General features: G+C 39.1%; 1 protein-coding gene across 1 annotated transcript in view; it reads left to right on the top strand.

The window, feature by feature from the left end:
• Nucleotides 1–14,431, top strand: part of LOC132760915 (nephrocan-like) — a 15,085-nt gene extending 654 nt beyond the window's left edge. Inside the window, exons 2-4 of the mRNA XM_067469979.1 lie at nt 6,454–6,598; nt 11,299–12,200; nt 13,729–14,431. Coding sequence (XP_067326080.1) covers nt 6,454–6,598; nt 11,299–12,200; nt 13,729–14,176 — 1,495 coding nt within the window. The 3' untranslated portion in view covers nt 14,177–14,431. The remainder of the gene's footprint in view (nt 1–6,453; nt 6,599–11,298; nt 12,201–13,728) is intronic.

The following is a 14,431-nucleotide window of genomic DNA, read 5'->3' as shown; positions in this document are numbered from 1 at the left end:
TTCAGAATCATAGAATCCTAGAATCAAAGAGTTGGAAGCGACCTCGTGGGCCATCCAGTCCAACCCCCTGCCAAGAAGCAGGAATATTGCATTCAAATCACCCCTGACAGATGGCCATCCAGCCTCTGTTTAAAAGCCTCCAAAGAAGGAGCCTCCACCACACTCCAGGGCAGAGAGTTCCACTGCTGAACAGCTCTCACAGTCAGGAAGTTCTTCCTCATGTTCAGGGGGACTCTCCTTGTAGTTTGAAGCCATTGTTCCGCATCCTAGTCTCCAGGGCAGCAGAAAACAAGCTTGCTCCCCCCTCCCTATGACTTCCTCTCACATTCTTATACATGGCCCTTATCATGTCTCCTCTCAGCCTTCTCTTCTTCAGGCTAAACATACACAGCTCTTTAAGCCGCTCCTCATAGGGCTTGTTCTCCAGACCCTTGATCATTTTAGTCGCCATCCTCTGGACATATTCCAGCTTGTCAATATCTCTCTTCAATTGTGGTGCCCAGAATTGGACACAGTATTCCAGATGTGGTCTAAGCAAAGCAGAGTAGAGGGGGAGAATGGCTTCCCTGGATCTAGACCAGGGGTACTCAAACTAAGGCCTGGGGGCTGGATGCGGCCCTCCAAGGTCATTTACCCGGCCCTCACTTAGGGTTAACCTAAGTCTGAAATGAAAGCACACAACAACAATCCAATCTCATGAGCCAAAAGCAGACCCACACTTCCCATTGAGATACTAATGAGTGTATATTTGTTAAAATTGTTCTTCATTTTAATTATTGTATTGTTTTAAGTGTTTTTTGCACTACAAATAAGATATGTGCAGTGTGCATAGGAATTCATTCATATATATTTTTCAAATTATAATCCGGCCCTTTAACAGTTTGAGAGACTGTGACCTGGCCCTCTGCTTAAAAAGTTTGAGGACTCCTGATATAGACACTATATACCTATTGATACAGGCCAAAATCCCGTTGTAAATATCTGATATGCAAGATGGATTTTCATTCACTGGACCAAATTTGGCACAAATACCTATTATGCCCAAATTTGGATAGTGGTGGGGTTGGGGGGGGGGGAGTAGATTTTGTTATTGGGAGTTGTAGTTACTGGAATTTATAGTTCATCTTCACTCAAAGAGCATTCACTTGGCACACATAACTCCCATGACCAAGAGAAAATACTGGAAGGGTTTTGTTGGGCATTGACCTTGAGTTTGGGAGTTGTAGTTCACCTACTTTCAGAGAGCACTGTGAACCCAAACAATGATGGATCTGGACCAAACTTGGCACAATTACTCAATATGCCGAAATGTGAACACTGGTGGAGTTTGGGGAAAATAGACCTTTGGTATTTGGGAGTTGTAGTTGCTGGGATTTATAGTTCACCTACAATCAAAGAGCATCCTGAACTTCACTAATGATGGAATTTAACCAAACTTGGCACACAGAACTCCCATGACCAAGAGAAATTATTGGAAGGTTTGATGGGCATTGACCTTGAGTTTTGGAGTTGTAGTTCACCTACACCCAGAGAGCACTGTGGACTCAAACAATGATGGATCTGGACCAAACTTGGCACAGATACATAATATGCTCTGGTGGAGTTTGGAGACCTTGACATTTGGGGGTTGTAGTTGCAGGGGTGTATAGTTCACCTTAAGAGAGTGAAGATGAAAAATGCTCTTGATTTTTCTGGTTGTCAAAATGGTGATTTGCTATTTCTGGAAGGTTCCATGTGAACAATTCACTCCATTTTGTGGCCAAAATGGGTGTCACAAGGGATCTGGAAGACCAGAGGAGTGACACACATCTTCACACATCACAGTGCTGCCTCAAAGCGTGGTGGTATTTCTTTCTCGTAAGGTATTAAACAGAGGCTGGATGGTCATCTGTCAGGGGTGCTTTGATTGTGTGTTCCTGAAAGCAGGGGGTTGGACTGGGTGGCCCTTGGGTAACAACTCTATGATTCTGTCTAAATTGTAACTAAAGTAGCTGATGTAATACATCAGCATTTCCCCAACGTACCCAGGGCTGTAATCATATGTGCCATTCTATCATTGCAAACTTTCCTAGAAACTTGCCACAGACCAGTAGCTGATATCTCATAGGTCAGCAGTGCTTCATAGACCATTATTTTCAGTAGCACTAATCTAAAGAATGGAGCCCCCGGTGGCACAGTGGGTTAAACCCCTGTGCCAGCAGGACTGAAGACCGACAAGTCGCAGGTTTGAATCCGGGGAGAGGCGAATGAGCTCCCTCTATCAGCTCCAGTTCCTGATGCGGGGACATGAGAGAAGCTTCCCACAAGGATGATAAAAACATTAAATCATCCTGGCGTCCCCTGGGCAACGTCGTTGCAGACGGCCAATTCTCTCACATCAGCAGCGACTTGCAGTTTCTCAAGTTGCTCCTGACATGACAAAAAAATATATATCTAAAGAATGGTGTGAAAACCTCCTATCGCAAATGGTCCAGAAAGCTCTGAAGACTATAATCACACCTTTTTGCTCTGCCATGTGTATTAGTCATGCTCCATTTGGTCTTCTAAGGTAAAGGTAAAAAGGTTTTCCCCTGACATTAAATCCAGTCGTGTCCAACTCTGGGGGTTGGTGCTCATCTCCATTTCTAATCCAAAGAGCCAGTGTTGTCCGTAGCTGGCTTGACTGCATGGAGCGCAGTTACCTTCCCACCGGATCGGTACCTATTGGTCTTCTACAGAAGTGGTTCTCCATATATTTTGGACTTCAGCTCCCAGAAGCCCCAGCTAGCATAACTTGTGATCGGGAATTCTGAAGAATGAAGTCCTAAACATCTGGAGGACCAAGGGTTGAGAACCACTGTTCTCCAGCATTCTCTAAGTGAAGCCTGTTTAGAATTCTCCATTTGGCCACAGACTTCTGGACAAGCTGTTGATCAGGGCCAGTTCCAAATGTGATTCGCTTGGTGTGTCAGCTACACTGGCTATCCAAAGCTTTGAAAAGTTAGACTAGGGAAACTTAAATATTCTAGAAATTTATCAAAATAAGTGTTTTCCCCCAGATATTGCTATTTACAGACACAGTTATGATGTACGTATGGTTCACCTATAACCCCCTGAACAATCTGGGCCAGGCTACATGAAAGGCAGCATTCATTCATACAAACCTGGTCAGATTTTGATTCCAGTGGGATGTGCCCATTGTCTATGAGCCATGAGAGGGGCAGTTGTTGGGGAAGAGTAGGTCATCTCACAATGGCCATTCCTTGTTGAAAGCGGCATGCTCTCTCTCTTTTCTTTGTCCTTCTGTTGGTAGAAAGAAAGCCCTTTGGCATTTCAGTTATTTATTGGCTGTAGGGACCGCTAACCAACTAAATTATCATTTATTGTTATTGCTGTGTTTTTATTGCTGAATTTGCTTTAATTTAGATGAGTATTTTATTATTTCAGCCACCTTGATTACCAGTGTTGGTGGAAAGGTGGGTTATAAGCCAAATAACAGATGATAAAATGAAGTACACTGTGATATGTTTTGAAAAGTTAACGGAACTATGCACTGTCCCCTTGAGACAGCTTAGATGTCAGCTTTGGTTTATCCAGGGCAATACTTCACTGGATTACCAACAAAGCCACCTAGTGCACCTGCTGTGAGGAAATCAGATTTCCTCATTACTGGGAACATAATATTGAATTACTGAGGAACTGGCACTTTCCTTCTCCACATGTACTAGATTATCGTCATATACACCTGATGCACCAGTGGAAATTTCCTCCTTTCTATCCATGCCACTTAAAAAAATATGTGGAGTTATTTTTTGGACTAATGCAAGTCCAATGTTGGACTATTACAAGTCCAAATGGTATTGGACTTGTGCTAATTCAACACTATTTTTGGACTAGTACAAGTTTCCATTTTTCAAAATATTTTTGTTGATTGAACATCCTTAACTCTATTAGGAAAATAAATGTTAAGTGCAATTATTTGAAAGGGGCTACAAAGTCCAGCAAAAGTAATCTCCTCCTCTTTCACCCCCATCTTCAACACCAACCTTTTTGCTTGGAATGCAACAAGGCCGAGGAGAGAATGCTTTAAAGTTTATCTTTAAGCGACTTCTGTGGGAGAAAACACATCAAAGCAACTAGTCAATGTCACCATAAAAGATCGCTTAAGAAAAAATACAGTATTACAAACACTGGATGGAGTCAGAACACAAAACTGCATTTTAAAGTTCTGCTACAGTCAGGTGTGCATTGACTGCAACCTTAAGCAGATGGATGGGAGGCGTTAAACATTCTGGAATGCCTCCCTGTTGCTCTGCAGGCTAGTGAGACAGTTCAGTTCCTCTGAATTGTTCTTTCCCTTTGAATTTTTGTTCTGCCTTTGTGTGTAGAGGGGTGCAGCATTTGTTCTTGATAAGACAACAAAATCCTGTTCATAAAGAATCACTGGTTGAAGCTGTGTGACAAACACTCTCATGTAATAAAGATTTTTATCACTGACAGGTGCAATTTGGTCAAATACCAGAATCCAAGGACAAATCCCTGTCAATTTCTTTTAAGTACATTGTGTTCTCTGAAATCTCACCTCAATTCAGATAAAAACTCCTATACTGACCTTCAGATCCTGTCATTAAAATAATCCAATATGACTTATATTACATTTTTGTCTTTATCAGAGGACTTCTAAGCCAAAGTTTTCAGCACAGTGCATTTATTTATTTATTTATTTATTTATCGTGTCAGGAGCAACCAGACATTTGCATTACAGCACAGTGCATTAAAAACACAGAAATCCACTGATTTTTTAAATAAACATAAAGCAACAAAAGAATAATGTCAAACGTAAAGAAAACACAGCAAAGTTAAGGAATTTTATCGAATGACAGCTGGGAAGCAGACAAGGAGCACTAATATTACAATGCAGTGAATTCCTCTAAATCAGTGTTTCTCAAACTCTGCTCTGTTTTGGACTTCAGCTCCAAAAATCCCAGCCAGCTTACCAGCTGTTAGGAATTGTGGGAGCTGATGTCCAAAACATCTGAAGGAGTACAGTTTGAGAAACTCTGCTCTAAATCATTACAGACTGAAACAGCAGATCAAGATGGTAATACTGTACATTATTAAGAAGTGGAGATGGGAAGTTACTGTATTCTATGTGGGATCAGCCCAAAAGAGAAAGAGGAAAACATACCATTGTAAAAATAACAAAAATGTGCTAAAATGGCAGGTGTGCAACCAGGATCTACTTAAACACGACTGTTCATAACGGTTGCAATACACTGATCTGGACTATGGCATAAAAATGTTGCCTATAGGAAACTGCTCATTTGCTTTGGTGGCAGAGCTACTGACATTTATATCAGGCATTTCTTCAGAAGAGTGTCATGTCAGCTGGTACAAGATAAGCAAACTGTGGTCATTCAGATGCTGTTAGATACAAGTCTCCCCAATCCCTTATCATTGGCCATCCAATGGTTGCAATCTGGAGGGATGTGAGGAGAACTGCGTGGAGCAATAACTTGGTTTTTATGGACCATATGGACCAATCATTGAGGGCAAAGAGGAGGCTAAAAGTAAATCCATCAGAGTTATGGGGGGTTTTTTTTGTTTTGTTTCCTTGAGCCAATGGCTCAACAGAAAGCAGGGCAGCAAGTACAATATTCCCCATGGCAGTAGTTTGATGGTATGAATGGCCTCACCACTGGATTGCTGTCTGTTTCAGAGACAGCAAAGGTGCAAGAATGGAAACAGACTTAAGCAGCCTATAATATAGTCATACTTGGGTCAGTGAACGGATGCACAGTGGGTGACTGTGAGACAGTGAAAAAGAGGGTAAAGTTATCTGAGCAACAGATTTATCCAGGAGACAATATCAACTATGAGCTTTAATCAGTTTTAAAAATTCATTTCAGCAATGACTATTGTTAAACTATGGGAAAGCATATGTGAAACAAAATAAGTGTTCTTGTTTTTTCTGGATCATTTAACTAAGAATGAATTAACTGGGTGCTTCAGAGTATTTTTTCCTGGTGGGTTTTGAATATCCAAATATTTTATAGCCCACTATAAAAGAACTCTTTATCTTTTCTCCCAGCTCCTTCTGTGATGTCACATTTAGCCAAATGAGGAAACTACCGATAATGGAAGTGTTTGCAGATTACACATCGGGCAATAAATAAGATCAATTTCCCATGCCAGACAAAATAAAGATTCCTTATCATTGTTTAAACTTTTTGCTCTTTGTGACACCTGCTAATATTTTAACCCACATAAGAGATGGTATTTTCTGCTTCCCCCTTCCCTTAAAAAAAAAAAAGAACACACAGCTGTATTTATCTTTTTATCAGGTGTTATGGTATAAAAGACCACATGGTTGCTTAAGTTCATGTTGCAGTTCATAGCTAGCTGGTTGAACTGAAGGATCTTTAGGAAAATGAAGCAATTTTATCTATTACTACTTTTGTTTCACTTTTACAGGGCTGTCATCCCCATGTGCCCACGAAAATGCAGCTGTGACTTGGCAAGAAGGGTACAATGCTACCAAGTTGGAGAAATTCCTAGAGGGATTGCATCTACTTCCAGAAGAATTCATATCAGCCACAGCAAAATAAAACGGCTCCAGGTAGAATGGTTTCTTCTCTCTTTCTCCTCCTCCCCTCCCCATTTCATCTATTCTTCCCTTTCATTTGGTTAGGTAATTAAGAGTTACATACAAAGTATATCATTATGGTAGGGGAAATTTAAAGGGTAAAGAGACGTCTACTTCTTAGCTTCTAAAACAAGGGAGGGAAGTTCCTCCAGATGTTGTTGGGCAGCAAGTTTAAGTAGCCGCAGCCAGCAAAGGTAATGAGTAATGCTAGGAGTAGCAGTCCACAGCGTTTGGAGAACTCCATGATTCTTGCCCCTATTTTAAGAAATCAGGAACCATGTTTTTCTCCCATATAGTAGGTCATGACAGACCTACATCCTCACATAGCCACATGTTATCAAATTTAGTACAACCTTACTTCTCAGTGGACTGGACTGGAATTCAAAGTTTAGTTCAATTGGAAATATATCACCTTTTATGTGATCCATCTAAACTTCACAAAAGTGGTGTGAGTGGGTTTGGAAAAGAGTACCTCTGACAGAAAACAGTGTAGAAGTTTGAATGTCTGTGTAGCATGTTGAGGTCATTCTTGTTGTTTATCATCAAGCAATTACGCATTTTTTAATTTTTAAGATGCCTTTTGTTGGCCAAAAGCCAAGGTGAGATAATTGGGTAAAATGGGTTTAAACTGAATCTATGTTCACACTAGGGGAAAAGGTCAATTAAAAACAAGTTATGTACTTTACTGAGTGGTTAGAGAGTGATGGAACCCTGATATTAAATAATGACAGTGCAAGGTTTACTTGATAAATGTAAGTGTGTCTGATGATGAAGCCTGCAAGCCTTTGAAGCTTCACTGGCTTCTTCATCATGATGCACCAATTGTTGAAAAACAATAACAGAAGTGGCAAACTATGAGTTAGGGCAGTTAAAAGTATATTATCGTCATTGTATCAGTATGGTAGATACTCCAATGTCAGCAATACATATATAATACACTCAGCAAACATGTTTTCGTGGCCAATAGAGATAATGGAAATAGTAGTCCAAAACATCTGAAGCATTAAGAGCGGCACAGTTTTTCCTAGCAAGTAGATTCAGGCAATGGCAGTGATAGTGGTGGCTTTTATATCAGTGGCATGGTGAATTTAATCCAGATTTTAGTTCCAAATCTAAAGGAGATATCCAAGGTGCTGAAACCCACACCCAAAATAGTTTTAGCAACTTGAATAGCTTCTTTAAAGTCTGGAGTACTATTCAGAAGGATTCACCACTCCACTGATACAGATGCCACCAGCTATCACCCTCAGCAGCACTACATACCATATTTTCTCAAATCTAATGCTCACCTTTTTTGGCTAAATTACATATCCAAAAGTGAGGTGCATGTTAAATTTGAAGGCATGTTAGAATCACGTATGTAAACCTGTCTGCTCTCCTCCATCAGGCTGAGGCTGGCAAAATTGTCAGCCTCAGCTTGACAGGCATGGCTTCCCAAATGTCTACATTCACAAGGCCTTCAAAACTTCTCCCTCAGTTTTGAAAATGTGAAAAAGGGCTTAGCTGAGAAGCTGCTGCCTGCATGTCAGGCCAAGACTGGTGTTTTCATCAGCCATAGCCTGGTGGTAGGGCATGGCTTCTCCTTCCTTGTCGCCTGTTCCAAGGCATGCAAAAGGATAGCCAACAGGCAAAAGGAAGTCATGCATTACATTTGGCAACATTTTTTTTTGCAATGCGTACCTTCAAAATTGAGGTGCGCATTACAATTAATGGCATGTTATACTTTAGTAAATACAGTGTGTTACCAGGCACAATTTGCACATAGCTCAGTTAAAAACATCAGCTCTCCAATCCCATAGTTTTCCTAGTGTCTCTGCAAGCAAAGCATCAACTCTCCAGTCCTACATATAGTAATGTATATGCCTGGCTCTCATCTCTGGAATAAAGTAATAATGAAATAAATAAGCCTTTAATACACAAAGAACATTTTTTCTCCATCACAACTGGTTCTTAGAGAAATAACTTTCATAATGTGGCTTTCAAGGAGTAAGTGTGGAAACTGGGTACCTAGCCCAAGCTCTCTCAGTCTTGTACTTGTCCCTTCATGATTCCCAATATACCTCCTGCCTAGTCATCCTTAGGTTTAACTTTCTTCCTCTTTGCAGAAAAATAATATTCCTGTGATCTAAAGCAAATTAGAAGTTAGCAACAAGGCAATGGTATATATCTATTTTATTTTCCATCAGCTACATGTAATCATATCATTTTTCACGCAAAGGACCTCAAGGTATTTTGCTCTTACAATATAAGCTATATCTACTCAAAAATACATGGCCCTGAATTCAAAACAGCCTACTTCCACGAAAGTGTAGAATTGCAGCTTTAACATCTGCATGATCAGGAAGGCAGGGTTAAAAAATCTTACTGAGGCATTTGTTTTTGTTAATTAAGTATTATACCTTCCTCACTTTTCTTAGTGCCTTGTAAGCAAAACTCCACAATACTTTAGCTTAAGAAATTTGCATAAATTGCTAAGTAGAGTGAACTCCCTGTGTACTTATGTAGACTTGCACACACACATATACACACAATTCTACAAAAAGGAATTACTAATAGTGCCAGCCAAAATTAACAGTCATTGCACAATGACAAAAAAAAATGGTTTGCCTTTGCCAGTCACCATAAGGCATCCTATTTCTCTGACAAGTGTGTATTACTAAGATATCTGAAGACACATTTGTAGATTGCAGCCAAAATTTACTTGAGTAGAGCTAATATATGAGGCACATGAGTAAACTTTCTTATACAAATAGCTCTATTTGCTCATTAGTATAAAATATAACCAAATTTCAGGGGCAAGAAAAATGTGTTTGTGTGTCATGATCAGAAAGAAAAATTGTCCTTCTTTATCAGTGTAATTGGCCATTTTATCATTTACTGACTCGATATTCGTAGCAATACAAACAATGCAACCATGAAGAGTGCCTTTACAATAGAGCCATAACCCCCTTTTGAATCTACTTAAAATGTCTGAAACATGAGTTTAAAAGCTGTGCACATAACGAACTTGTGATCCATGCTTCTAATCCTTCCTCTTGCTAGCCAATTCAGTCCTTTGAAGTTTAAAACTGATAATTACTAAATCAATAAACATTCTGATGTTCTTTATAAAATACATAGATTATAGCTTACAAGATAATAATAGGTTACAAGAGAGATCTCAAACAAGGTTTTACATTTTTCAGTAACTAATGCTTTGCCACAAATAGTTTCTGTTTCATTTGTGTTTTTAAAATATTTGTTTCTTTTAAAGTTTTTTAATCATTCAAAGCTTCCACAAGATCAAACAGAACATAATATATGAAATATATAAGTATATGCATTTTACATAACCAAAAAACCCCCACATTATTGAATTACACATATATCTATGCATAACCATGTCTCAGAGATCCAGTGTCCTCATCATTTTCTAGTAATTATCTCTTAATTTTCACATATTATGGACTGCATCAAAGTGTTAGTCGAAATGAGAATAAACTCATAAAATCAATGGGAGTTTAATATTTAAATTTAAATGACATTTAAATAAACAGGATTTATTCCATTGGGGACTAACAATTAGACTTAGGCCCATATTCTTATGGCTATAAAGCATGTGGAGCCCCCAGTGGTGCAGTGGGTTAAACCACTGAGCTGCTGAACTTGCTGACCAAAAGGTCAGCAGTTTGAATCCCTGGAGCGGGATGAGCTCCTGCTATTAGCCCCAGCTTCTGCCAACCTAGCAATTCGAAAATATGTAAATGTGAGTAGATCAATAAGTACTTCTCTGGCGGGAAGATAATGGCACTCCATGCAGTCATGCTAGCCACATGACCTTGGGGACATCTATGAACAACGCCAGGTTTTTGGCTTAGAAATGGAGATGAGCAATAACCCCCAGAGCTGGACACGACTAGACTTAATGCCAAGGGATTAAGTCTTTACCTTTACTATAAACCATGTGTCAAATTCAAAGTCTGTGGACTGAATGCAGCCCATGTCATTTTATGTGGCTCTCCAGATGCTGGAGTTGTCATTAGCGATCATGACTAGTGTTGATGTGAGTTGGGGCACAACAACATCTGTAGTTTGTTCTGTTTAGCCAGGATAGTAGGGTTTTAATTTAGGTACAAGGCTTTTGAATATGATGTCTGATTTTTAAAGGTCATTAACCTTTCCCCAACCTCAAAACCACAAATGAATTTGAGACCCTTGCTACAAATGGAGAATACAAATGATGAAGAGCATCAAATAAATCTTTGTAAATGCTGTAAATAAAAAACCTAAAAGGATTATAATTGCAGAAAGAAGTCTGAGTAAATATGCATAGAACTGAGGAATGAAATTACAATCTTACCCAAGTTTTCCTTAACAAGCAGCATTGGGATTTACATCTAATCAAATATGCTTAGGCGTGTTGTACTGCCTGTTCTTCTACAGTGGTGTTAATACAAGTTTTGCATATATTCTGCTTTACACCTCAAGAGGGCTCCAGCTTGCCATGGAAAATGCACCATTTCTGGTTTGGTGGGATTGTGTTCCCTTTACCTGAGAAGACTGTACAACTCCCATTCATTTGCAAATACAATCTTCCTGATTATGTGTGTTAATTCAGTTGAGGCATTAGTGAAATGCTCTATTGCTAAATTGACCTTACAAAAAATAATTTTGCTTTGCCATTTATCCATCAGGTCACTGATTTCCAAACAATGTCTTCCCTTGAAGAATTTGTCTTGACTTGCAGTGGGACAGAATCAGTGGAAACTAACACTTTCAAAACTTTGGATACTTTAAGAATCCTGGAACTGTGGAAAAACAAGCTGAGGAACATACCATCCCCACTCCCAGCAAACCTTGAAGTGCTGAAACTTGGTGATAATTTAATAAGTGTTTTACACGAATCTGACTTTGAAGGTTCAAAGAACTTAAGGGTCCTTGATATACAAAGCAATTTGATTGCAGTTCTTTCTTTTATTACTTTTTCCTCTCTCAAAAGTTTACAGAGTTTGACTTTGGATGGGAACAATATGGAATCTGTGACTGGACCAATCCATCTCCCCAACTTAAAGTATCTGAGCATGGAAAATAATAAGTTGCAATCTTTCTCTGGAAGTTTTTTCACATCTCTTCAAAATTTATTGTTTCTCAATTTAAATGGTAATTTACTGACTGACACGCCCCCAGAATTACCCAGATCTTTACTGTCACTGAAGTTAGAGAGAAATCAACTCAAAATGCTGAGATCTGGAGATGTGAAACAACTGGCAAATTTATCACAGCTTTTCTTGTCTGAAAACCAGCTTTCATCAGTTGATGGTGTACAACATCTTTCCAGTTTAACAAGGTTGGAGTTAGCTGGGAATAAACTCCAAACAATACCAGTCAGGCTGCCAATCACTTTGCAGAAAATCGATTGCAGTAATAATCTGATTGGGAAAATTCAAGCACAAGAATTCCATAATCTTCAAGACCTCAAGCATTTGTTCCTTGACAACAATATTGTTACCACATTTGAAGATGGGGCACTTCTAAAATGCACAGTATTGTCTAATCTAGCACTTGAACAAAACTTGCTTCATTCTATTCCACTACGGTAAGCAACTAAACCAGAAACACAGTTAAATGCCAGAATATTAATTTTCTATTATTATTATTATTATTAGGACTTATCTATATCTCAGATATAGGATATTGAAAAAAGTTCATCCTGTAATCATCAGTGCTGTTTTAGTATATATCACAAACCATGCATAACAAAAAAAAAAAAAACCTGTTTGTGTCACTGCTAAATAATGCAATTACTGGGATCTGTAAAAGCCAATGTGGTATACCATTAAGAACTGAGCTGGGTATTGATGACCTCTAAAAGGCCTCTGAAATATCACTGAACCCTAAGTCCCATCAAGTCCAGACAATATTTCACATGGTCAGGCAAGAAAGGAGTTGGAAGTTCAACTCCTTTCTTGCCTGACCATGGAGGACATGATCCCCCGACCAGTGAAACCCAGCATCCCTCCATTTGAGCTGCTCTTAGTCTTGCCAGTTAAAAGTCATGCTGCAGCTATTAATGCAGTTTGTCACCACTTTAATTGCCATAATTCAATGCTATGGAATAATGGGAGATGTAGTTTTACTCTCTGCCAAAGAGTGCTGGTACTTCACCAAACTACAACTTCCAGAATGTATCCTTGATAACACAATTATCTTGGTCCCTTGCTACCATGTGACTTAAGACTGTTTCAAATTTATTGCAAGGATAAAACTGTAGAATAGGAAGATGTCCTAAGACCTCAACTCTCTGGCAGAACAGTAGGGCATAAATGACAGGTTAGAAAATATCAAAATGTAAATGGCATATAGACTATTTATTTTCTTATTCTGGAAAGAGAGTTGTGTTTTTCCTCTCCAATTCCTACAGCAAACAAAAGTGCCAGGACTCAAACCTCCTTAAATCCAGTCATCCCAACCATCTATACTAGCCCGTAACATTTCAGAGATAGATCTTCTGGAGCCCTGGCTAAAATTATAACCCGTTTGGTCTGTGGGCAAGAAATCAAGTTTGAAATCCTGTTAATTATAATTTAATAGTTTATAATTATAATATAATAGTTTAATAATTATTAAACTACCTTGGTGGCATTGGGGCATGTCAGGGCTTCTTGCCCTAATGACAAGGGTTTTGTGAGAAGAAATGAAACTGGTGCTGTAAAGTATTTACCATGTTTATAGTTATGGCAGAAATAATAAACAATGCATGTTTGAAGATCTGGCTTTACCAAATAATGAAGGGACTATGGATATGGTTTTAAACTCTGGATATGGCCTTTCACGTTGTTTTTTATTGTTATGAAATGTGTTTTATTGGTCTTTTATTATGATATTTTAAATGATTGAATGCTTATACTGTTTACCTGTATTGTTTATTGTTGATTTCTGTGGCACTGAATGGTTGCCTTTTATGGTATAAGCCACCTTGAGTCCTCATGGGGAGATGGGGCAGGATATAAACAAAGTTTGGGTTACTGTGAGTTTTCCGAACTGTATGGCCATGTTCCAGAAGCATTCTCTCCTTGAATAAAATTTGATTGATTGATGTTTCTTTCCACCCACCCCCCTTTCAGCCTTCCACAAACACTAGCCAGATTGGATCTGAAAGGAAACAGCATAGAAAGAATTAAGGAGCAGGAACTGTCCCAGCTTCAGCATCTACAGGTTTTGAATCTACGAAACAACAAATTATCCACCCTAGATGACAGTTTTGTGAAACATTTGCCTCGTCTCCGATACTTGTATCTGGATGGTAACCCCTGGAATTGCACTTGTGAGCTCCTCAAAACCAGAAGGCTGCTCCTGACTCAAGGAACAGACGTCAAAGGGGGACGTTGTACATCACCAATGGAAAGCCAGGGTGAAAGCTGGATGTCTTCCAAAAGGATCCTGCATTTGTGTGCATCCAGCAATCTTCCTTCATTTGAAGAGGGGAAAGAAACTGGAAAGGAAAGAAATATTGAAGAGCCCTCCAGTTTCAGAGAAAACATGGATGACTATTATGACTATGAGATGGATTAAGTTTACCCCCAAATCTAAGATTAGCTCACTTCTCTCTCAGGCCATCAGTGAGACTTTTCTCAAATCCTGTGCAATAAGGTGCCTCTGAACATTAGTTCAACAGTTAAGTCCCTTTTGCTCTGTTCACTTATTTAGGATGGGGCAATTCCAGTGTTGTATCAACATCACAGAGATAGCATTAAAATACAGACTCTCCCACAGTTAGCTGGAACTGGCTATATCAGAATTAATGTTGAAGTCTTTAGGGTTATATGT

Source organism: Anolis sagrei, chromosome 1 (assembly GCF_037176765.1).
Source record: "Anolis sagrei isolate rAnoSag1 chromosome 1, rAnoSag1.mat, whole genome shotgun sequence".
Classification (NCBI taxonomy): domain Eukaryota; kingdom Metazoa; phylum Chordata; class Lepidosauria; order Squamata; family Dactyloidae; genus Anolis; species Anolis sagrei.
Note: the sequence above shows the minus strand (reverse complement) of the source record. Positions and strands in the feature narration are given on the sequence as shown.